The sequence below is a fragment of the Macaca fascicularis genome, chromosome 3, assembly GCF_037993035.2.
Source record: "Macaca fascicularis isolate 582-1 chromosome 3, T2T-MFA8v1.1".
NCBI classification, from domain to species: domain Eukaryota; kingdom Metazoa; phylum Chordata; class Mammalia; order Primates; family Cercopithecidae; genus Macaca; species Macaca fascicularis.
In genome coordinates, this window is record NC_088377.1 from 147786232 (window position 1) to 147811029 (window position 24798).

The window sequence follows — 24798 nt, forward strand, 5'->3', positions numbered from 1 at the left end:
ATGAAATCAGTTTCTCATAACTAGCTGTGTAGAATTTTTATGGGGTAACAGTAAAAATATGAAACCTGTCAAGTTTGCTAAAACCAAATATTGCAGGCTAAGACAAGACCTTCAGATTGGCCTATCATTTAATAGAGTAAGAAAAGACCTCCTTAATTCTGTGTCTCCCTTTCTTAAGGGGTAAGTACTCTATCATTAAGTATCAAACAGTGTGGTCAAGTAGCAAGGCTGCAGCCGAAAGACCTACACTGGATATCTGGCTCCTTATCTTCCATGTTGTGTGACCTTGAGCAAGTTACTTTAACCTTTCTAAGCCTCTGTTTTTTCTTCTATAACAGAGACAGTAATATTTATCATTGTGTTTTTTTGTAGAGATTAAATGAAACATCTTATATAAAGCACCTAAAATATTTTTCTAGTAGTAGGCATCAAATAAGTCTGCTATTATTACTTTTTGAAGAAGATAAACCAAGTCCTTGAACATTTACAACAAAAAGCAACATTGCTACATTATGAATCAACAGTATTTCTAATGAACCTCCACTTGAGTATTTTTGAATTATTTTTATTCCACATCACCCTGTTCCTATTTCTTCTGTGCTAACAACTTCAATGGTCTAGCAGTGACTTATGCTGAAAAAGAAAGAAACTGCAAATAAGTCTGGTGCCCAAATCATAGGATTAATTAAAATGGCAATGCTGTTAAGTTTGCAGGTAAGCAGAAAAGAAAATATCTATTCAACTGTCTAACTGACAGTAAAATAATCCGTAACTCTTGGTATCCTTCTGTGCTATTACTGTGTGACCTCAGGCAAATTTATTACTCTGTCTGGGCTGCAACTCTAAAACAAAGGGGACAGTCCAGACAGCTCTGAAATTGTGTGTAAATGAAAAGTAGTGTTGATGCAACTGGGCTACACAGGCATTCTAATAATCAAGTTACATATGAAAATTTACCTTTAACACAGTGTCAAGAGGGTTTCCAGAATCAGGTCTGATTATTAGTGGTGCCTCTGTACTTCTCGATACAATTAAATGTCTTAGATCCTCACCCCATATTTTCTCACACGCATTATAAATGTCATAGCTATCGCTGACCACAGATACAGGCACTGACGAAAACTGTGTTACAATATGTTCAAAAGCATCTTTTTCATGGTCTTTCCCCCAAGCTGTTATGGTACTAGAAAACAAAATGAAAATACAGATTTACTTAGGCAGACACATGATCTATCCCTGAATCACCTTTAACCACATCTCATGTGTGCTATACCAAACCATCAACATCACAGAGGTGAGTGACTTAGTTTAATGAATACACATTGTAAGGCAAATGAATATCTGGGTCAACCACACCTTACCCAGTTAGTTTTTAACACTATTAAGTAGCCTTACTCCTCTTCAACAGTTAAGTTTCTAACCTCTTATTTTCAACCAATTATCTGTGTGTGTGTGTGTTTTGTACTCCTGAATCTACTCATTTAAAATCAGTCTAACTAAAACGCACTTGCTGAGTGCCCTTTATACTATATGTCAAGATGTCAGAATGACTACATACTCCCATTATTTTGTTAGGCAATGAGAGCACCTGGCTCCCTTCTGTGAATTTGTGAAACTATATACCAATAATAGTACAGACATACTTTTTTTTTTTTTTTTTACCTTTCAAAATCTTATACTTAGAGGCAATTATTTATACTATACTATACATACATATAGTCAACTACCTGTTATATCTTCAAATGGCTAGTAATAGGAAGTCATACATTTTGTTTGTAGATTATCTACTATGAATTAATATATGCCCAGGGAATAAGAATTCAAATACTTAGTTTAAGCCAAACATAATTAAGATGGAAAATAAAGTATGAGAGTTTCTACTGGATAAGAATGGTTATAGTGATTTTTGCAATGTCCTTAATTTCAGTTCTTTTTACAGGATAGATTCATATTTAATATGTAATCATAGATTGGGTTTCACTTATTTGAAATGCTTGGACTGGAAGTATTCTGAATTTCAAATTTTTTCAGATTTTGGAATATGTGCATTATACTTATCAGGTAAGCATCCCCAGTTCTGAAATCTGAAATGCTCCAATGAGCATTTCCTTTGAGCAAAAAGTTTCAGATTTTGGAGCATTTTGGATTCGGGATGCTCAACCTGTGTAAATATTTGTTAATATATAATGTAAATAATTTTAAAAGATCTCAAACAACTTAATAATTTTGAAAATTACCATTGCATTATGCCAAGCAATTGGTCATTCTCCCTAATTTTCTAGTCTGTCTCTAATCTGTTCTCCTCAGGAAATAATAAAAAGATAGCACATTCATTTATTATAAAGCCCAACTAGGTATAAGTTTAACTTATAACTGTTTGAAGAGTCAGACTTTATGTCTGAAATTATCACTTTATACAACGTGTGTGTTTTTTTTTAAAGGACTAGAGTTATAACCTTTTCCCATACTGTCAATGGTACACCTGGGGTAGTGCAGCATGTACATTTCAAGATTGTAAAGACTACTACCCAGAATCCAAAATTGAGAGAGAACCTGTTTATATAAAACTCATTAGTGAACACTCTTCTTAACAGCTACAGAGGCTGCCAGTAGCTATGTCGATTCTCTACTTCATGCATCTGTAGGCTAAATGAAAATTAAGATATGACTGAAGAGAAGCTCCTCTTCATATTCAGATCTGCAACCTTCCTCTTTAAAAAGGAGAGAATTAAGATCAGTGAATACCAATACTGGAGAACTTTACAATGTATAAAGTAACTCCTACAGTTAAGGGGTCATTGCTTATAATGTTGTATCAACAAGTCATCTAACAATCTAGTTGTATCATGTCTAGCAATTTTCCTGATGCTTTCTTTCTCTTGACTTCAATGACATCTCCCATGTTTCACCTTTTTTCCCCCTATTTCTATGGTTCCCTTTTCAGTCTTCCCCAGATGCTGTGCTCTCCTTCTTCAATCTAACATGTCAAATGGCAGTATTTCTCATGGTTCTAACTTAGGCACTTGTCTTCTGTAACATCTTGTGTGAAACACTCAAAAGCTTAAAAAAAAAAAAAAAAAAAAGTCCCTGCATGAGAGTTTCCAGTATGTGTATCTTAGCCTCTGTTTTTCTTCCGGGCTTTGGATCTACTTTGTTAGATGGAAAGTTGAATATCTTCATCTCAGTGTCCCACAGACACTTGCTCTGGCACCCTCTGTCTAGTCCAATCATAACCTCTATTAGTCTAGTACAGTATTTGATATATGAAGATCATAAATAATCATCAATGAATTCTACCAATGCCATAAATCCTAATTTCAAGCACCAAATTAAATTAGATAACTTTCCAAAGTTTGAGAAAAAAAGCTTCTGTAATTAAGTATTTCTAGGTGCAGACTCGTCTATTAAGATACATATGATAATGGTAAACCTCTAAATTTATAGAGTTCTCTATTTTAAAGTTATTTTAGATGTTAGCTCATTTATCATCAATGACCTTGTCATGTTGGAGATGTAAAACTTCAGCTCCTCCTTTTGTTTGGTTGGATGGAGGAAATGAAGAACAGAGAGATAAGTGACTTGAGAGAGATAAGTGACTTGCCCAAGGCCACCCACTATGTCAGCCGGAAGGTAACCCAGATTTCCCAACTTTCAGTCCAGTCCTCTTTTTGCTATACTATGCTGTTGTTTAAAAGACATTCTATTAAGAACATGTGAAGCATTTGTATATATTAAGGAGTCAAATTTTACAAATGCAATGAATATGAGACCATAAAAATAAAATGGATTTTTATCCCATGCCCACATACAGTATCCTTTTCATTTTGACAAGAAAGTCCTGAAGAAGATAGCCCTAAAGAAGATATTATCTTTGTTCTCCTTATCATGATGTTACTACTTTGAAATAACCATCAGTGGAGAGTCTAATATGTGCGTACTACATTAGAGTTTTAAAAGATGTATATACATCTAAGGTCAAACAAAAAATAACTCTTAAAACTTTTTGACACTCTTATTTTCCCAGTTTCCTAGTCTTGAAAGTTGTTTGTAAAAGGTTCAACAAGGCCTTACTAATACAATGCTCATAAACATCGGCTGAATCTATTTTCTACTGAGTCCCAACTCAAATCACCAACTAAATCACCAACTTTGAGCAATTTTATCTCCCAAGCCATTGCTCATCTTTACCTATTTCTTTCCATTTATTTAGTACCTTAGTCTGGGCTTCATCACCTTAAGACTGTTGGAATAGCTTCCTATAAAGACTACCTTCTGGTTTTTCCTTTTTTCAATCCATAGGATAGATATCCTGCTATAAAAAAAGTCCCTAAGATATTTATCTCATAACATCACGTCTTTGCTCAAAAATATCAGTGTCTGCTTCCATTTGAAAATGCCTAATTTAAAACAACCTAGCACGACGTGCACATAGTTAACATTCCATGCCAAAATATGAGGGCCCTTTCTAACCTGAATCTGTCTTCTCGGTCTCCCCTATGCTCCCGACAAAATCTGTGTTTCAGCCCTTATTCTCTCAACACATTCACTCTCTCCCTATTCTTGCCCTTTCACCACAATGCTTGACACAAGATAAGCATGCAATAAATATTTACTCAGAGAATGAGTAAGTGCCCAATGTTGGCTATTAAATTTTACCAATCCTTCAAGAAGTGAAGATTTTGCATATTTCTATAAAAGCTTTCTTGATCCTGCTAGTGAAATATGATCCTTCCTTTCCTATAGGAATATGATTCTTCCTCTCCTTCCCTTGCAACACTAAAGCATTTTAATTGTACCTTCTTCCAAGGAGTTAACCAACCAAGCAGACTATTACTAGTGTATTATTCTCATCCTGAGGATAGGGTCAGTTTTTAAAAAATATCCTTCTATCCCTTGTTGCATCCAGTAGACTGCCTTGCATGAACACCAGCCAACTAATATGCCTCAAATAGTAGTACCGATAAAGCTTAGCCTGATTCTAAACTCACTGTTGGTTTTAGCACTCTGCAATTTTAAGTATTAGCAGAACTTAAATATTCCCTAATGATTATAGTAAATAATTTTGTTATAAAAACCAGTGATAAGGTTTGACAAACATTTTAAAAACCTGATTTACTTTTAACAAAGTTAGCTCTAGGACCAGAGCAGCCACAGTTTAGATTATAATTTTTTTCTTGGGTAACTGGAGATGGTTTAGTGAGAGCAAACAAGGAAGCATAAAAAGAATCTGAACACCCTTTCTTTCCTCAATAGGTCCTGCTTTCTCATCTGCAACTGAAGATACTGTACAGATGATAATTTCTAGGGCAAATATAGATAAGGTCATGTAGGAGGACAGGGAAAAGGCAAAAAGTGGCTGGTACTTACAGTGAGTGCTTCTAAATTTAATGAATAAAATCTATCTACATATGACAATACAGTCATTGAAAAAAAATTCCTTAAAACTTCTATGGCAATATAAGTGTTGGAAAAAAGCTCTTATATTGTTTCTTCTAGGATGGATAAAATTTCTCTACCTCTCTAAGACTAATGTTTACACTTCTGTATAAATACTGAATTTAGGTTGCTCAAGTTCATGAAGATTTATTGTAGGTACCTGGCTCTGCAGTTAAGTAAAATGTCACTGAGTTACACACACACGAGTGAAAACATTAGTAGTTTTAGAAAACAAACAGAATTTTTTACCTGTGTTCTGCTGCTGGAACAGAATAGCCTGGAACAGGATCTTTCGTTCCATAATATTTTTTAATTAGAGCAATTCCTGCTACTGTATCTGTTCCTTTGAAGTTAACCAAATGAGCAGATGCTCCTATGCCAGCAGTCTGGAAAATCAATCATAAACCAAAATCCAAAAAAGAAAAAGAAAAACCCACATTAATAATAAGACCAGGATGCAGTCAACCACATTTAAGGTATATAGCATAGCTCCCATGAGAATCGTCTTTATTCTTAGGAAAGTATTTATCAGCGATAACAGTTCCTAATGACAAAGATTCAGTTTTTCCTAAATATTTAAAAAATCAACTATTATCTCCTCAAAGAGACCTAGTTAACAGTGTCCCACCCCCACTTTTCATCACTCTCTCTTCCCTTACCCTGCCTTGAGCTTCTTTATGGCATTATTTCACACCTGATATATTTATTATATCTGTTTCTGTCTATCCATCTGTCCATCCATCTAATATATAAAGGACAGGGACATCTGTTGAAGGACATATCCCATGTACCCTGAACATAGTAGTAGGTACTAAATACGTATCTGTTGGTTGAATCTTTGGAATTTCAAAATGTGGCCTACTTAGAACCAAGATCAATCTCAGTAACATCCCCAAAAGTTTATAGTGGTACTCTAATCAACAATCCACACTACATTAAATGAGGTTGGTTTCAGTTACTTACCTCTTGGGAAGAGACTCCTCTGTAGCCAAAATCATGTAACTTGTATTCCAGACCATCTAAGTTACCAGAAGTTTCTAACAAATATTTGGCCAATATTTTCTTCTGCTCTCTAGAATTTGTGGCCACTGTGATTGGATACCAGGACTGAACAAGAATAGTCTGTAGTAACAAAATTAACCACAAATATTAAGACATAAAATACTGCATTCTTTCTGAGGAAAATCCTAGTTTTTTTTTTTTTTTTTGGAGGTATGTCCTGAACTTCCATACTATTAACTAGACACACAACTGCACAGTAGGATGCCTGCCGTGTGCACTCCAGATATAGTACATAGCTCAGCTCTCAAATCAGCAACAAAGAAGATAAGCACACCAGGCCCACATAGCAGAGAACTTCACATTACCAAATTTCTATACAAAGCTCCAAAGAAGCAAATAATATTTTGAAAGACTATGTGATAAAAGGAAAAATTTTTTACAAGTTTCATTCTGTCATGGATCAACAGTTTATAAAGTACACTGAAACTTGGATGTTGAGGCAATGTCAAATTGCCCCAAGTTTCTAAATGCTTACTCCTCATTTCTGTACTTAATGTGGACTTGGATCAAACAGGGCATGGACCAGCACTGGTCCGTGGACTGCATTTTGATTAGTATTGGTCTAAAGCAGTTGTTCATTTACTCCTCAAGGTAGTCTCAGATCTAATTTTCCCTTGGATTCAATATGACAACTAAATTAAATACTTGAGGCACTTTAGCTTACTACTAGAAAATTCTATTTACTGAGTTATGCTTATGTGCTTAGCTTTTATCAAATATATAAGTATTTGATAAAATACTTATGTAAGTTACAGGAAACACTTCTGCTTATGTTGTATAATCAAGGTCACTGTCTACTTTGTAATTCAGTGACTATTAAGTTCCCAAAAGAGAAAACTGAAAGAATTGTTGGGTTCCTACTTTCTGATGAGAACAGTTCCTTGATTTCTCCTTTTTTCTTGGTTGTCAGGAAGCTCCACAGAAAAGTCTGTCTAATCGCAGCAACCATAATAATTATCATGGGTTAGAAATTCACTTCTTCATTCTAAGATCATAATTTTCTATTTTCATTTTATAAACCAGATAGTATGTCATTAGAAGCAGCTTCAAATCTGTTTGAAAAAGAGCTGCTAAGATGTCTGTGCTGAACCAAAAAGATATTTATTAACTAAATTTTACAAAGCAAGCTTTTACTGAATACCAGCTAAGTGATACATAAATAAAACAAAAAGATTAACCTTGAACTTTCCAATCTAGTCACCTTTTTAAAAAACCCTGTAGCATTAGACTCCTGTGACTGATTAAATATGGCCTTTGCAGCTCTTCTCATCAAGAGATGGAATCTACTTTCTTATCTCTTGATTCTGTGCTTCCCTTATGACTGGCTTTTGACAAACAGAATGTGGAGAAAGTCATGTGTGACTCCCAAGCCCCAGTTTCAAGATGTTTTGCAGCTTCTACTCTCATTCTCTTAGAACCCCAAGACTACCATGCTCTGAAGAAGCCTCTTACGGAGTGAGACCTGGTAGTCCCAGCTATCTGAGCTGAGGCCCCAGACACGGGAATGAGGCCATTAGACTGTCCAGCCCTGGCTGAACCCTTAGCTAAATGCACATGCGTATGTCTAAGCAAGACCAACAGACGATCATCCAGTCAACCACAGAATCAGGAGAAATAACAGTTGTTTTAAGCCATTAAGTTTTGGGGTAGTTTGTTACACAATAGAAAATTGGTACAATTCTTAAACTCTATAACCAATCACCTCCAACATCTGACCATTCTGCTTCTGAAATTACTCTTTCAATTCCACTGCCAAGGCCCATGATTATCCTACCTTTAATCTTTAGCCTCTCTAATTATTCCTCATATTGCCACTGGTTATCATTCTAAAATAAATTTTTTTTTTTTTTTTTTTAGGTTGCATCTTTCCTTAAAAGCCTTTAACAGTCATCTACTGTCCATGGGGCAGGGGTGGAGCTGATTCATACAGAATTTGAGAATCTTCCAGAATCTTGCCTTGTTTACCATCTAAAGGTTTATCTTCTACATTTTTCACTTTTATGCTGCAGTCCCCATAGGACTATTTGTCATCCTAAGAACACTGTGCCTTCTCCTTATTAAAAGCTTATTTTCCATTTCATGATTCCTTTAGACAGAATTACCTATTTTCTGCTGCCAACTTGCACTAATTCTTAATGATATTAGTGATTAGTTCAGAATGAATCGTCACCTCTCCCTCAAAGGCCCTTTAAGTGAGACATCTTACTCTAACTTCTGTGCCCAGCATTTTTTTGGGTACACAGCTGGTACTTAAATCAATATTCACTTGTTGAATTTAAGTCAATCAGCTCTTACATTTAATTCAACTCAAATACTGATATTATCTAGGAGTATGAGAAAGATATAAAACATAATGTGAAAAACTCTAGTTGAGTTATAAAGGTAGAAGATTGACCTTACCCCTCGAAAAATGCCAGGGAAGGAGAGAAATAACTATGAGACACAGTGATCCTTCACATCACCGTTTCCTTTCCATAGTCCAACAAAATCAGCTTAAATTATACTCTTAATAAAATCACTCCCCTTTTAAAAAGATCACTGTAGGTGTAAGCAAGGGAAAAAAAGGCAAGTTAGTTTGGGTTAATCCAAGGTCTAATAAAGTAGGCCTTGTTGGAAACTTTTCCAAAATAGCAATTTGCCCACACAAATCAAAATTATTAGTTGAAACTAAGACTAAAGGAAGTAAACCTGTAAATTTCCTTCCGGAAGTGTTATTACAATGCTACCATGCAGGATGCAGGATAAAGGCTTTAAAGAATGAGAAATGGGATGGTACAGCAGAAAGGGCACTGCACCTACTCTGTTCACCAGTCCATCTCTCAGGACGCAATTTCCCCATCTGTGAAATGACATTTGGTCAGTATAATCGTTTTTAAAATCAACTTTCCTTTTCTTCTTAATAGTAGAAAGGTCTTGTTTTGCTTTTTGGTGGAAGAAAGGGATAAGTTTAGCCCACTATGCTGGTTCCTCAGCCCCCTTGTAAGCCTGAGACACCTCTGCAGAACTCCTAGGTGCTCTTAAAATTGTTATGAAATGTGAGAGGACTAAGGTTTCTTCTGGCACCAATATTGAAATAAAGCAACTCAATTTCAGTATTTTAGAATTCTGTGTGCTACTAACAGGTGAATAACAATCAATAGTTATTAATAACTGAAAATACAGTGGGAAAGAAAACTGAAAGAAATACTATTTGATGCTATTACTGAAAATGTTTTAAATCAAGATCTGTTTAAAGAATATTTTCAAATTTGAAAATAACAAGTTTGTTGGGGATGGGAACAGATTTCAAATACAAGGTGGTAAACTTAAGGTTGGGGATTGATAAGAGTAGGATGAATTTCCTCTGTCCCCACAAGAGATGCAAAATATCTATGAAGAAGTCTATTCTGGAGATCTGATATGCAGAATAAACACATTTTAAAAAATAGGATCTGTCAGAAACTACAATAAGGGATAGACAGTATCAGACTATAAGTTTTTATGCTTTAGCTATAAATGCCTATTTAGGACGGAAATAACTTAATATATATTAGTATAAAAAAGGTAAACTCAATATAAATTGTTTCATGTTATAAGCAAAAAAAAGCAAGGGTCTATGTACTACTAAAAAAACAGTATCGAACAGTCCCATACTAGATTTATGTTTAATAACTTTTAAAAATATTTATATATTTGGTAAACTGCTTTAAAATAATTGATTTTTTTTTTTTTTTTTACTTTATGGTTTCCTAGTTGGATACACCAAAAATAAGTTTTTTATTAAAAATTTATTTAAATGTTTTAAAAATTTTATTTTAAAAAATTTACTTTTAAGGCCAAAGAAAACTGTACAAGGAAGCAAGGTGAAATGATATCTAATTCTCTACTTCCATAAATATCTGCTTTAGGAAAGTTTAATTAGACATAAGGAAGAGTACTTACTGACTAAATCCCCAGTCAGACAACTAAAAAGAACAATATGAAAAAGGTTAATCCATAGATGACAAATTTTCTAAGTTAGGTTTACCTGGTTGGGATCTTTGGCATTTAAGGTAAAAGGCTAGCCTAGATGACATGCACAACTCTTCTACTCTTGTGTTTTTGTAACACCATCCCCTCAAAATCAAATATTTGCCAGTACAAACACTATTTACAGCTCTACAGAAACCAGTAAAATATATTCTCTTTTACGGTTCACAGCTAATAGTTTTAGTATATGGTATAGACTATTTAAACCCTTTATTTAACTGTACCTATTTTTTTTTAGTCTATTATTAGTTAATGGCCCATCAAAAGTCTATTAATTTTCTGTCAACTTAGCAAAATGTGTTTCAAACATATTCTTGGACCTCTTATATTTCAATGTTTTTTCAATTTTTTAAGTGAGCCTCAAATGTACTATTTTACAATATAATAGCAAATAGCAAATTACTTTAACCAACAAACTAATTAGTCAGTTCTAAGAACTAAGTAAATTGCCACCAGATAGTAAGGTGTTATTTCTATAGTTACTTTCGAGGGTATATTTCCTCTCACAGATTAAATCTATGATTAAACTGTTCAGAAGTCAAGTAGAGTATTATTATCAAAACTCTGACCATGTGAAAACATATGACTACTTAGGTATACATACAAGAAAAACAAAAAAAGGCTTGCAGTATAAACCCGAAGCCCAAAATGTACCCTTCCTGAGAAATTAAACAATATGAATAGCAACTCTTGTTTATATTTAGATGAGACACTGAAAAGTAACAGATGGTAGATCCCAGGACCTAAACTGATTCGAGAAAAATGAAGAAAGTAGTTACTAAAAGTTGGAACAAAGTTCCTTTAGTCTAACTTGAACATTTATCATTCATTGAATGTTGTAAGTTACTAGAAATGCTGTTATAAGTTTGCTCTAAGATAATACACATTTAAAATGGCAATGAATTAGATGAAAGGATAAGTTTTAAGCCAACTAAGTTTTGAAAACAATCACTCTCAATAATTTGATTTAAACAAAATCTCAGAACATTCTATTCTACTAGAAGAAACCTTAAAGATTAGTCTGTCATTTTATAGATGAGGAAATTGAAGCCTGGAAAGGTTAAGTAAATTATAGGAGATTATATATATAGCTTTATTAGTAACAAATTCTAAACTGTAATCTCAGTTCAATGGTCTTTATTCAATTAATGTTAAATAAGAATTAAAAAAACAAAAAAGCAATTTACCTCAATCCAATTTGTAAGCCAGTAACACTCTGGATCTGTGTTTTCCACCGTGAAGAGAACATTTCCTCTGGGAATGACAGAGCCCTCAGGAACAGCTTTTACTTCTATTGGAAGATGCCCATCATATTTCTGGCAGGAGAAAATGATAAATTTATTTATTTAACAGATGACACTCAATTACCTGCTGTTTTACTAAAGGTTCTTTACATTTTATAGAATCTAAATTTACTGTCATTGAAATTGCAATTGTAGATGTTACCGTAATCTAGTCAGAATGTCCTTATCCTTCTAAAAACTAGTTAAAATTATTAACATAGGTACTGATATTAATTGTTAAGTTTAATGATGACATGTGCTTCTGCTAAGAACATTTATCACTACAAGTGACAGAAAATTCCAAACTGATCAAAACAAAACTGTTGCTTTTTCCCCGCTCTTTCAGAAAACGAAAAAGGATGCGTTTATTCCAACATATTCTAAAAGTATTCCAAGAACACTATCTTTATTTTAAATTCGTCATTTTCACAAAATAAAGGCTGCAGACTGAAAGATAAAGGACGGCTATTAAAGAACAAAAGAAAACAAAACGAGAGAGAAGGAGAGCTAGGGAAATCCCTGCAGAAGAAACAAAATAGGTTCCCTCTTTATTCTGGTGGTGGATATGAAACTATGAGACAGACCAAACGCAGAATCTTGGCAATTAACACTCAAGTCTGACTTAACTGACTTCCTCTTAATGCAATAATTGCCTCCAAAATTAAAAATTAGGCTGAAGATTATTTGTTATGTGACACTGTGCCTCCCTTTTAAAGCTAAAAGCTGTACCTAACTATTCACTAGAGGAAGGCAAGCTGCTTCAGAAATCCTGATAATTTATTTATGTGATTTGGGACAAGGTAATTAAATAAAAGAAAAATCTGTTTAAAAGAAGCACTGGAGGCACAGTGTATAGCAAAAAGAACATTGCCCTACAGGTTCTAGTTTGGACTCAAAAGCACTGGGGAGACCTTGGGCAAGTCACTTGCCATCTCTAGGTGTCAGATTCTGTTTGTAAAATGGGGTTAGACCAGATTATCTCTAGAGAACCTTTAGTTCCCCAAGATTTTCTGATCATATAATCAAACGACTTACAGCCCTGGCCACTGGACAGTATAGTAATAAGCATAGCACGTAAACTTATTACTGTACTATGCTTACAACAAACCTCATAGAAGAGAAATGGAGCAAGTGCAGGTGATAGCTCACAGATTCTACTGACCTTATTTAAGATTCGGGGAAAGTGCAGCACAGAGTGCTTACCTGGCTTTTTCAAGACCCATAAGTACCAAATAGTATAGCTCAGTATTGTCATATAGGCATGAAAGTTAAAGTATTTCTAATTATTCTATGTTTGACAGTCTGTTCAATGTAAGAAACTTTCGTTTGTGAGACTTAAAGTAACACTCAACATCAAGATACACCAAAAGATTCCATTCCCAACTGATCACTGTAATAAAAGGAAACCACCACGGGATATTCAACTCTTATAATTATATTACCATGTCTTTGAGTGCCTTGATATCTAAGCAATAAATTCAAACATACTAGATATAAATATAATACAGTCAAGACTACTAAAAATCAACTTTGTGGATCAGCACCAAGCCATTCTCACTATTCAGTGAGAAACTTCCCAGAACTGTGTGTAGTGATAGACTCACAGCATCTATTTTCAGTCAAGAAAACAGACCTACATTTTGAAACTGCCAAATAACCATGCTCTTTCCTACCTATAGTGTATTTTCAAGAATGAATTCTTTCTCAAAAATGTTATTTAAGTTATAATTCATTTTTATTAATTAGACTTGCTGTAGATTCTATATGCTAATGATGTAACATGGGGAATGTGGGGAGAGGGATAACATGTCAACCTTAACTTTTCAAAAGGATGTCTAAAATAGTCATTATATTCAGATCACAAACAAAAAAGAACTGTAATGATACTCTAATCTCCTATTCAATTCTGGCTGGGGATAGTGGCTCACACCTGTAAGCCCAGCACTTTGGGAGGCCAAGGTGGGCAGATTACTTGAAGTCAGGAGTTCGCGACCAGCCTGGCCAACATGGTAAAACCCCATCTCTACTAAAAATACAAAAATTAGCCAGGTGTGGTGGTGTGTGCCTGTAGTCCCAGCTACTCAGGAGGCTACGGCAGCAGAATAGCTTGAACCTAGGAAGCGGAGGTTGCAGTGAGCCAAGACTGTGCCACACTGCACTCCAGCCTGGGTGACAGAGTGAGACTTTGTCTCAAAAAAAAAAAAAAAAAAAAAAAAACAGAAACAAATTCTTTTGCAAGAAGTTTTGAACTAAAAGAAAAACCAAAACAGACCAAAACATGAAACCATCTTTTACCTCAAGAATGTAGTTCCATCCCTTTTCATTAAAGACATCATCTTGGAAATGTTCTTTGTAGACCTCTTTGGCTTCCTGGATTTTCTCTTTGGTTACTACTTTACCTAAAAGAATATACACGTCCTGTTTACATTTCTAAAGGTGCATTCTGTGAGTTGCTGAACTGTCATAGAATTAATAACTTTGGCTATTTCACCCATTCTATGGATTAAAAATACAACTAAGAGGTTAAATGACTCACCCAGAATCAACAGCAGAGTCAGAAAAGGAGTTTGTACTTCTAATCACTCAAAGTATAAATGTTAATTTATTGTAAAAGCAGATGTGTAATAGAAAACACTATTACTTGCATAGCTTTTAAAAATTATATTAATTTTTTCTCTCGATTAATTTTGGTACTTTTCAACTCTGAGATGACTCAAAAGCTTCTTACATCCAAATGAACCTTCTCACTTCGTTCGTAAAGAATGTGGCATCTTCAGGGTTGATAAGCCAGTAATTTCCACGATTACTAAATGTTTGCCCCCACAAACAACACACTTTTAATTAACTTTTCTTATCCGTAAATGAGGATAAAGTTGAGTACCCACTTATATGATGGTTGTGAGAACAAAATGAGTTAAGACATATGAACCACTTACAATAATGCTGGCCTAGAATAGGTAATCAATACATTTTAGTTATAATTAATAATAATATTTTACAAAGTTCTTAAGTTGTATGGCTAAATTAAAGTGTGCTATCAGTCTCTGGTAACTTAATACAAGTTAACTAGTAAACTCATTTGAAACATCTTGGGGCCAGGCATGGTGGCTCATGTCTGTAATCCCAGCATTTTGGGAGGCCAAGGCAGGCAGATCACTTGAGAACTCAAAAGTCTGAGAGGAGCCTGGCCCACATGGTGAAACCCTGTCTCTACAAAAAATACAAAAAGTAGCCAGGCATGGTGGTGTGAGCCTGTGGTCCCAGTTACTTGAGAGGCCGAGCAGGGAGGATCGCTGGAGCCTGGGAGACGGAGGCTGCAGACAGCCAAGATTGCGCCACCGCACTCCAGCCTGGGTGACTGAGTGAGACCCTGTCTAAAAAAAACAAAACAAAAAAACTTTTGTATTAACTTTGGTATTCTTGCCACTAATAATTACTTCTGATATCTAGCTAGGTTTTCAGTAGTATAAGACTATCTGAACTGCCTAATCTTAAAAGAGTCAATATTATAGAAAAGAGTTATTTGCCTAAAATTCAGCTTACTCTGTATTCAATTCTGAAATTATGTTTAATTCAAAAGGTTAGAGATAAACTTTTCCAACATGTATAATGTGTTTGGGAACTGTTTTCCCCCTAGAAACACCATTACAAAAATGGATTAGAAATGGCCTTTCAAATAAGAAAGCACAGAAATTGTTTGGGGGATTTTTGTTTTAATATGCATTTGCAACTAAGTCCAGAGACACAGGTAGTTTTTAAAAATGGGTTTTTTAAAGAAACTGGCTAATATAAAAACATTCTAATTATGATTGCTACCATAATTCAAAAGGAGTTTCCAGTTCAGTAACAAATCCTTTACTTTGAATTAATAACTAAAGTATAAGAAACCAGATTAGCCTCCAAAAATTACCGACTTTTCTAAACTCATTTCAAAACTTTTATTTCGGCCAGGCACGGTGGCTCATGCCTGTAATCACAGCACTTTGGGAGGTGGAGACGGGTGGATCACCTGAGGTCGGAAGATCAAGACCAGCCTAACCAACACGGAGAAACCCCATCTCTACTAAAAATACAAAATTAGCTGGGTGTGGTGGGGCATGACTGTAATCCCAGCTACTCGGGAGGCTGAGGCAGGAGAATTGCTTGAATCCACGAGGTGGAGGTTGCAGTGAGCTGAGACTGTGCCATTGCACTCTAGCCTGGGCAACAAGAGCAAAACTCGGTTTCAAAAAAAACAAAAAACCTTTTATTTCAGAAAACTTTTCTCATACTTAGAACATCAAACACAAACACACCAAATTATAAGATTTAATGCATCCAAATTAACAGATTTGTTAGAGTAATAAGCAGTGTTTAAAATATACTAGGAAAAGTAGTACCTTTTAAGTACTTATTAAGAATGTACTGCAACCCATAAAATACTGTTTCCTCGTATTTCACCTTCCTTAATTTGGAGTTTTCTGTCTTCTTTTCACGGCATTCAAAGTAGGAATAAACTTTGCTTGTGTTGGGTGGATACTGTTTATAGTGAGTAACCTATGTAAAGAAAAACACTTCTGTTAGAAAACACCGATGAGCAGACTATAAATCGCAACAGAAAAGGCTTGAAGTTACTCCAAAACCAGAGAAACTATACTTCTTGTTTGCTATTAACCAGTTTCTTTCCCTGGCTATATCAAACAAAAAATAAGTATCTTACTAAGATATTTTCATAGTTCAGTATCTTAAAACCACAGGAGAGCATTAAATCTTACATACAAGCACATTAAACCTACTACAAGGCCTCTACGTTGGAAAAGTATTTCATTTGGTTTTGGGGAATAGTCCCTTCATTCAGGCGAAGAGAGAGAGAAGCAGCTGCCTAATGGGCAAAAGAATGAACTGAAAGACAGCAGAATTTGGTACTATTAATATCTCAATGCAATATGTTCCAAAAGTCAATGACTTATCATGACTACCTTACTTGTATATAGTGACACTATGAAAACCTGGATGACAGCAACAGCAGCGGCAGCAAAGGAAAAAAAATCCTGTTTTGTAATCTCTTTTTCTCAAATCACCCACCTAATTGGAAAATAAATTCTTATACAATGAAACATCAAATCCTTGTGAGTTTAAAATATGAAGAGGTCTTCCTTAAGCACAAAATTCTTTTCCATGAACTTGGGTAAGAGCCACTACGTAAAAAATTTATCTGCTTTTGTTTTAAGAAAAAGCAAAAAGTGAGTGTTCATTATACTTTGAATTTATTTCCATGTTTTAACCATATTAAAACATTTTACCAATAAAAAATAAAGTGGAATAATAATGTGTATTTTCCCAATTTCAAGACTAAGAATAATAGTGCCTTAAGGTATAGGGTGAATCATGGCAATGGTGGAATAAATCTTTGCAGACCATTTTTCATGAGTGATCACTGTGAACATAAACCATTTTTCCTGTTTAGCTTTGATCTCAAGTTTAGGAAAGTCAATGCTGTCTTTGGGTACACAGTCTCAATCTCAGTAAAACTTGGCTCTATCCTCAAGAATCTTCATAGCTTAGTACAAGAATCCTAAAACGAATATATTCCCATTGATGTTTCTGAATGAATGTGCTGTTTCCTTGCCAATGGTAGCATACTTGCAAATCTACAAAAATAGCCCCTAATGCAGCACACAGACAACCTTGGAGGTAAATCTTTATAGTAACAGGTGATCTGAGAGTTTAAGTCAAGCAGGAGACCAGGAGCTTTCTGTTTTCCTCAGGTATAATAGATAGCAATATACTAAAAGGTACAGGGAAGTCTCATCAAAACCTAGAAGTATATGTCAGGGCTTATTAAGGTTAGAATCCGGGGCTGATCCCACTTTAATAAAATTTAAGAAGTAGCTAAGCAAGATAGCTAATACAGAATCTACAGCAATGAAATTTATGTCAATTCACTAAAATGCAAAAACAAATATATTTACGAATGAGTCTGTAGTAATAAATATGACCACTACTTCAACTACTTATGAAACTGAAGAAAAAGACACCTCTACCTAAAAACACACCCAAGATGTACCTAAAAATTAAAATATCCAGTTTACAATGTAAATAACTCCAACTTCTTTAGTGGGACTAAGTAGTGAGGTAGAAGAAAAGCACACATGATGAAGTAAAACTTGAAAAAAGGTGTGGATCTTATAGCACAAGTTTCTAAGTCTGATTCATAGTTTTATTTCTCAATAGTTTGACCCTTACTGTTCAGATACTTAATGGTGCATTCTATATCAGATTTAAAATTACTAGAAGGCAAGTTATTTTCTTTTTCTGAGAAAATGAAGAGTCAAATCTAAATGGGAATGTCTCTAAGCTATTTAGCTCCATAACTCCGTCTAAAAGTATACTAAAAATTTTCCTTTATACAAATACAGCTCCAATTCTGGACAATAATTAAATATTTACAATTTTAAAGCTTCCGCTATGTTCTCTAATTACAGTACTTTAAAACCTACCTTTACTTAGAATGCCTTTTCTGAAAACAAATATTTAAAATACAAAACTGTCTAAACTGCTTCATTAGAAACAAAGTATGAACTCTAAAAATCTTTGGAGAACCTTAAGAGTATTGTTTTAGAATACAGCCAACGAATCTAAGTTATCTAGGCAAACTTGCAGATAATTAGCCAAGAAACACCATTTATTAACCATCTACTAACACTTAACAAGTTTACAAAAGAATACAGAGCATGTTTAGGTCTACTTATAGAGGCATATGTACATGTTGTTTAATGGGAAAATGTTTTTAAAGCAGAGCTTTTTAAGAAAATATTTCTAACAATATACTCAAAAGGATTTATAATGATTCTAGTTTTGCTAGTTTACTGTCCTCTTCATTTCACTTTCTCCTAAACAGGCCATTTTGAATCTTCACCAGAACATGGAATAATATAGCATAAATTCAAATCAACTGTTATTTTATAAATACTTCATTCACAAATACATATTCTGTACCTACTTCAGACACCGAGGATGAGAAAGAAAACAGACTGACATGGTCTCTATTTTCACAGGACTAATAAGTGCTGAAGAAGGAAGAAAAAAAATACATAAACCAAGTAATTTCAGATCAAGATAGATGCTATGAAAATGTAAGAGAATGATGGGCTAGAGGGGACCAAGACGACTTCTTTGAGAAGGTGACATATGAGCAAGACCTAAATGACAAGGGGACAGGAAATGCTTTGGCATAAGGGACAGAACAGAAGGCAGGCCAGTGTGGTAGGTACTTAAAAGTATGGTGGCAGGGTGGGGACAGTAAGTACACAATAAGGTCAGAGGTAGGCAGAAATGAGATCATGTAAGGCTTACAGGCTACCCCAAGGAGCCTGGATTTTATGCCAAGTGCAATGGAAAGCCATTATGCTTTAAGCTGGGGTGAATATGACATGATTCACCTTTTAAAAGGATCAGCCTGGTGGTGGGGTGGATAAGAATGGATTATAGGGTGACTAAAGAGTGCAGGAGTTAGGGGCTATTAGGTTAGATAGGAGAATTCGCCCAGTGTTTTTGGAGGTAAAGGGGAACGAGGCTGGTAAATTGGATGTGGAACATAATGAGGGGGAAGAATTAATACATCCTACATTTTTGGTTTGAGCAACTGCATTAATAATAGTGCCATTTACGGAGATGGGGAAGGCTGTCAAATGGTAGGGAAATGAAGTGCTGAATTTTAAATGTTAAGTAATACCAACAAAAAGTTTCATAGTATTCTAAAGTAAACACAAAAAGAAAGCTCTTAAATCATGTTAACTTTTTAGCACTGACTTGACTTCTATTACTAAAGAAAATGGTTCTGCAATAAATACAAAATTATTCAGCAGATGTAAACAAAACAAAATACCTAATAAGATCCTAGCAAACCTTACCAGTGAAAATGCTTCCTAAACTGGCATGGCCCTCCTGCTGCTAAAAGACCACCTGAACATTAATACATATGTGGTAAAGAACTGGCCGGGCACGGTGGCTCATGCCTGTAATCCCAGCACTTTGGGAGGCCAAGACAGGTGGATCATGAGGTCGGGAGATTGAGACCATCCTGGCTAACACGGTGAAACCCTGTCTCTACTAAAAATACAAAAAACTAGCCAGGTGTGGTGGCACGTGCTTTTAGTCCCAGCTACTCAGGAGGCTGAGGCGGGAGAATCGCTTGAACTCGGGAGGTGGAGGTCGTAGTCAGCTGAGATTGCACCACTGCACTCCAGCCTGGGCAACAGAGTGAGACTCCATCTCAAAAAAAAAAAAAAAAAAGAACAGGCACACACAGAAAAATGTAGTTATTTTAACATAACTCTCTAGTTGTGTGATTACTTCATGAAAGGATAAACTTCTAAAAATTATTACATACTAAATAACAATAACTGGTATTATTTTAATGTCTAAAACAAAAAGGGTCTAGCCCTAAGTCAAATAATAGACAGCTTTTTCCATTAAGGAGTGCTGGCCAACCAAGTGTATCAAAAAATTCTATTCCCAAGGCTAAATATCCTTGTTCCAAGTATGACAGTTTAAAAAAAAAGGTATGAGATATGACACATATATTTTAGTTGAACAGAATCCTTTTGGGAGAAGAAAGCCTAGTTTTCTCTAGATGCTTCTCTAGATGTTCCACAGGGCTGATTTGATGTCTTAGAGTTGATTTGAAGATCTTTCCTCCCACGATGGGATCACATGATCAAATGCAAGTACTACTACCTTACTTTTTCAGTTATACTTTTAACTGCTAAAAAAATCACAAGCCAACATTTAAAAAATGAGCTGTATATGTAAGATCACATGGGATAACATACCCAAGGTCACAGGGCAAGTTATGTTAGCTATATAATATCTAAGGGCAATCAGAAGAGGATACACTCTGCCCAACACTGGCTAAGAGTTACTGCTGCTTCAAAGCCAATGTGCTACAAACAGCAAAAACCGCAACCCAGTCTTCTTTTCAGTATTATTTAAGATTTCTTAAGCCCTGGAAATCTGTTGCCCCCAAAAATAATTCACTGCTATTTGGCTTTGAAGCAATACTCACTCATAAATATGACTTAAGGATTTTGGGTTATATTATTTGGGGAAGGAGAGAAATTGTAAAACCACCTATAATCATATTGCCTCTTCCCTTAAAACCTCTTGCATTGAGTTTCTAATGACTTGTATCTCTTTTGCCACACCTTTAAACCAGATTTCATTACCTCACAATGAGAACACCGCTTAATTATTAATGACCTAAATTAATCTCCCTATGAAGTATATTCATTTATATATATTTTATTTATGTTGCTCAAGTTTTTCCTATAATTTATAACATAAAACAATGGAAAAATTAAATAAATGGACAATGTCACATATATCTTTATGAAAGCATAGTCTCTGGAGTACAAGCTGCAACAGTACCCCACTCATGAGGCTCAGGTTGCCTCGGGAGCCACTGTGACAATACCGAAGCATCCGTTCAGAAGCAGTGAAGGACAAGCGACAAAAATTTGTTATTCGGCCGTTGGAGGAAGCAAAATTTTCTTTTTTTGAATAAAAGGTGCCTTGAATTCCTAATCACCAAATATAAATTGCACATCTCTTTGAAATTTCTATGAAATCAACTTCCCTCCATCCTGGATTTCAAAATACTACTTATCTTTGTCTTCTTTTATAATACCCAATAGGTGACCAATATTTATTAAATGAGTGGTTAAAACTATGCTGAATTCTAGATAACCAGCTTACAGATGACCCTTTGAGAAGCAACCTACACAGGACAGCACATTTCCTAACTAATGGGTAATGCGGTTTAAACTGTGTCCCTTCTTAATTCTAACAAGAACCAGGATGAAAACAGAGGAACTACATTTGTCTTTGTCCTTAATTCCTTCCTATATACAATAAAGTATGAGGTTACAGAAGTGAATGTATATACTTCAAATGCTCCTTTGGTCCAAATTGTTCTGGACTCTCTTGACAGGATACAAGACAAAACAAAATTCCCATTGTCATGTGCTTGGCTACCATACCATCTACTCGCAAAATAACTTTTGTAGTGCTTAGGCAATCAATTATTCTTCCTTCAGTTTTAGATGAAATCAACAATATTTTGCTCTCTTCATCAACACATTTAAAACTACTAGAGTTCCCAATTTTGGCCAATAGTTTGTAAGCACTGATAAGGATATGTAACATTCTCATGTAATTTCTAAGTAAGTTTCATTACTCCTAACCTCAAGATTATAATTTTTGTTCTTTTGGCTAGATAAAAAGACATAAATGTAAAACAGGTTATAAGGACCCCTAAAAACATAAGGGAAATGAAACTTAAGACTTAAATGTGACTGTGGAATACACAATCTATTTCAGCATACTGCGGTAAGCCACTGGTATAAAACGTTATCAACTTGATTGAATCCCCTAGAGGTGACTTTTGGGGAAAAAAATGAAAAATCTAAGATGAAAATATTCTGAAGTTTCATATTATAAAGGAGATAAAACATACCAGCCTAACTTGAAAGTTTACTTCAAAAGTAAACTTTACTAAATAGGTGCAAATTCTAATAGTGCAATTAAGTATGGCTCACTAGATGAGAAACCTTTAAGGTAATTCACTATTCTAACTAAAAGCACCCCAGAAAACTGATGTTAAAGTAATTTTACATTCCTTATGTATAATGGTTAGAGGAACTGCAAACGAAAGGAAGTTGCACTCCTCTTTGTTTTTAAAATTTAGACTAATGATCCTCCCTTTACATTTGGCTAACATGTAAAAAAAAAATCTGACATTTTAGATTTAGTTAAGAAAAAAATTCTACAAAACTACGAATGAGGCTATTCTAAAATCACTATTTAAAATTTTGAAAACACTATGATTGAACCAAGAGAACACAACAGGAGGTTTTAGGACCAAGTAAAGGACCATAGTTAGGGTATTATCACGTACACTTGACAATGTTATCAAGGATCATACTTGATAGTGTTCGGATTTTGCAATACTTTAAACTTGCATCTAAAAGACAACTTGTTGATGGATCTTGGCTCGATTTCAACAATCTAAATATATAAACATCATTTTAAGCTGATTGGAAAGAAACAGACAAAATTTAAGTAAAATGGAATTCTCTAAAATACTTTCTCGGAATATCAAAGGAGGGCTAAAAACAAAGGAAAAAAAGAATCAAAACAAAAACATGAGAGTACTATGTTTTACCACTGTATTCCAAAACCACTATGTTGCTCAACTAAAATTTACTTTACCTCTTCCCTTTACTACCGCGTGCTTCCTATCAACTGAATGTGGCAGCTACCCACGCAAAGTGTTCAAAGGGCATGTGAACGCAACGTTGTGCCATTCCCTCTCCACAAGTTCTCTAGGGTTAAAACTACAGTTCCTTTAAATCCTCGTGTTTCACTTTCCTTTTCACAGAAATCCTAGTGACCCTAAAGCAGTTAAGAGAAGGTCGGTCTCTACACCCAGGGATAAGGAGCACGAGCAATCACTAGGTGCGAAGGAGTTTGAAACGGAACGCGGCAGAGTGGGATAGGGGAATCCAGTACGGCTACTGGGGCCAGGCAAGTGTCCGCCGCGCCGGAGCAGCAGACAGAGGACCGCAGCTGCTCCGGCGCCCGTGCCAGGACTTCTCCCACCTCGCCCCCTGGAAGACTTACCTGCCCAGCCAGGGGCGAGCGCGCCGGGCCGGCTCGGCGGGGAAAGCCCCGCTCACTCTCCACTGCGGGTCCCCGGGGCCGTTACCTAACTGGTCCCAGCTCCAGGCCAAGAGGCCGCGCTTCAGGGGAGGGCGTGCACTCGCCGGCGACGCCCAAGCCCCGAGCACCGGAGCCCGGGAGTCCGCTGGGGCCCGCCTCAGCCCCCCGCCGCGCCCCCGCCGCCGCGCGTCCCCAGGCCCCGCCTCCACCGCCCAGCCCTCCATCCTCCTCCAGCCACCTTCTGCCCACTGCGGCGCCTCCTCACCTGCTCCAGCCGCCGCCGCCGCCCGCGCCTCCCCCGGGCCTCCCCGCGCCGCGACCCTAGCCCCAGTCCCAGCCGCCCCCGCCCCCGAGCCGCGCGCTCGCCTCCAGCGCGCCCCGCTCCTCGTCACCTGCCCCCGCCCCGAGCTTTACCTTGTAGGAGTCTGTGGCCAGGAGGATGTTGAACTCGGCTTCTGCCGCAGCATTCATCTCGGGCCGGAGGGCAGGGGCCGCGCGCCGCGAACTCCCCGGCGCGGCTGCGAGGAAGGAGAAAAATGGGCTTCACCGCGCTCCGTTGCTTAAGTCACTGCTCGGTCGGAGGAGGAGGGGGAGAGGAGGGGGAAACGGAGAGAGGGGAGGGGTCAGTGGAGGGCGGGTCCAGGAGCCGTGACGCGGCGCGGGTGACGGCGGCAGCAGCTCGCGTGCTCGCAGTCTGGGATCTCTGGAGGCCTCGCCACCTCGGTTCCCCCGCCCTCACCCCATCACCCTCGCGGGGCCAAGAAAGGGCGGGGCGCGGCCGCGCGTGCGCACTGCGCAGGGGGCGGGGCGGGGAGGAGGACGTGAGGCACGCGCTCTTCCTCCGAGACGCCAGCCCCGGGAAGCTGGAGGCAGCGGGGCCGCCTCGGCGCGTGACCTGGGCGCTCGCCCGAGTTCGAGTTCCCGGCCCGGGCGCGGGAGGGCGGGGCCTGGAGGGGGCGTTCTCAGCCTCGGCCCTCCCAGAGGAGCCGGTTCGCCCGCCCCTCCTGGGACCTTCCGTCTTACCCAGTCCTGGCCGGTTTTCTGAGTCCTCCTGAAGTCACACCACCCGGCTGGAGGGCCAGGAGCCTCCTACTCCCCATCTCCCCGTCCACCACGCGCAGTTACTCACCTTTGTCTCCAGCCTGGATTAAGGATCCAGCCTTTCGCTTCCATCCCTCTTGTCCCTCCTGATCCTCCTGACCCTGTCTTTAAGATCCCAGGAGCTGCGGTGAGGAGTGAGGCTGAGGGGCCCCTTTCATCTGACGCAGCGACTCCGCTTTCCTCCGGCGGCTCTGTCTATGGCTGAGCT

The 24798-nt window shown here is 37.1% G+C and overlaps 1 protein-coding gene across 1 annotated transcript in view; it reads right to left on the reverse strand.

Moving 5' to 3' along the window:
- Positions 1 to 24088, reverse strand: part of NAMPT (nicotinamide phosphoribosyltransferase) — a 37246-nt gene extending 13158 nt beyond the window's left edge. Inside the window, exons 1-7 of the mRNA XM_005550471.4 lie at positions 23904 to 24088; positions 16169 to 16325; positions 14085 to 14188; positions 11694 to 11822; positions 6400 to 6558; positions 5686 to 5822; positions 958 to 1183 (exon numbers count right to left, since the gene is read on the reverse strand). Coding sequence (XP_005550528.1) covers positions 958 to 1183; positions 5686 to 5822; positions 6400 to 6558; positions 11694 to 11822; positions 14085 to 14188; positions 16169 to 16325; positions 23904 to 23960 — 969 coding nt within the window. The 5' untranslated portion in view covers positions 23961 to 24088. The remainder of the gene's footprint in view (positions 1 to 957; positions 1184 to 5685; positions 5823 to 6399; positions 6559 to 11693; positions 11823 to 14084; positions 14189 to 16168; positions 16326 to 23903) is intronic.
- Positions 24089 to 24798: the final 710 nt, after the last annotated feature.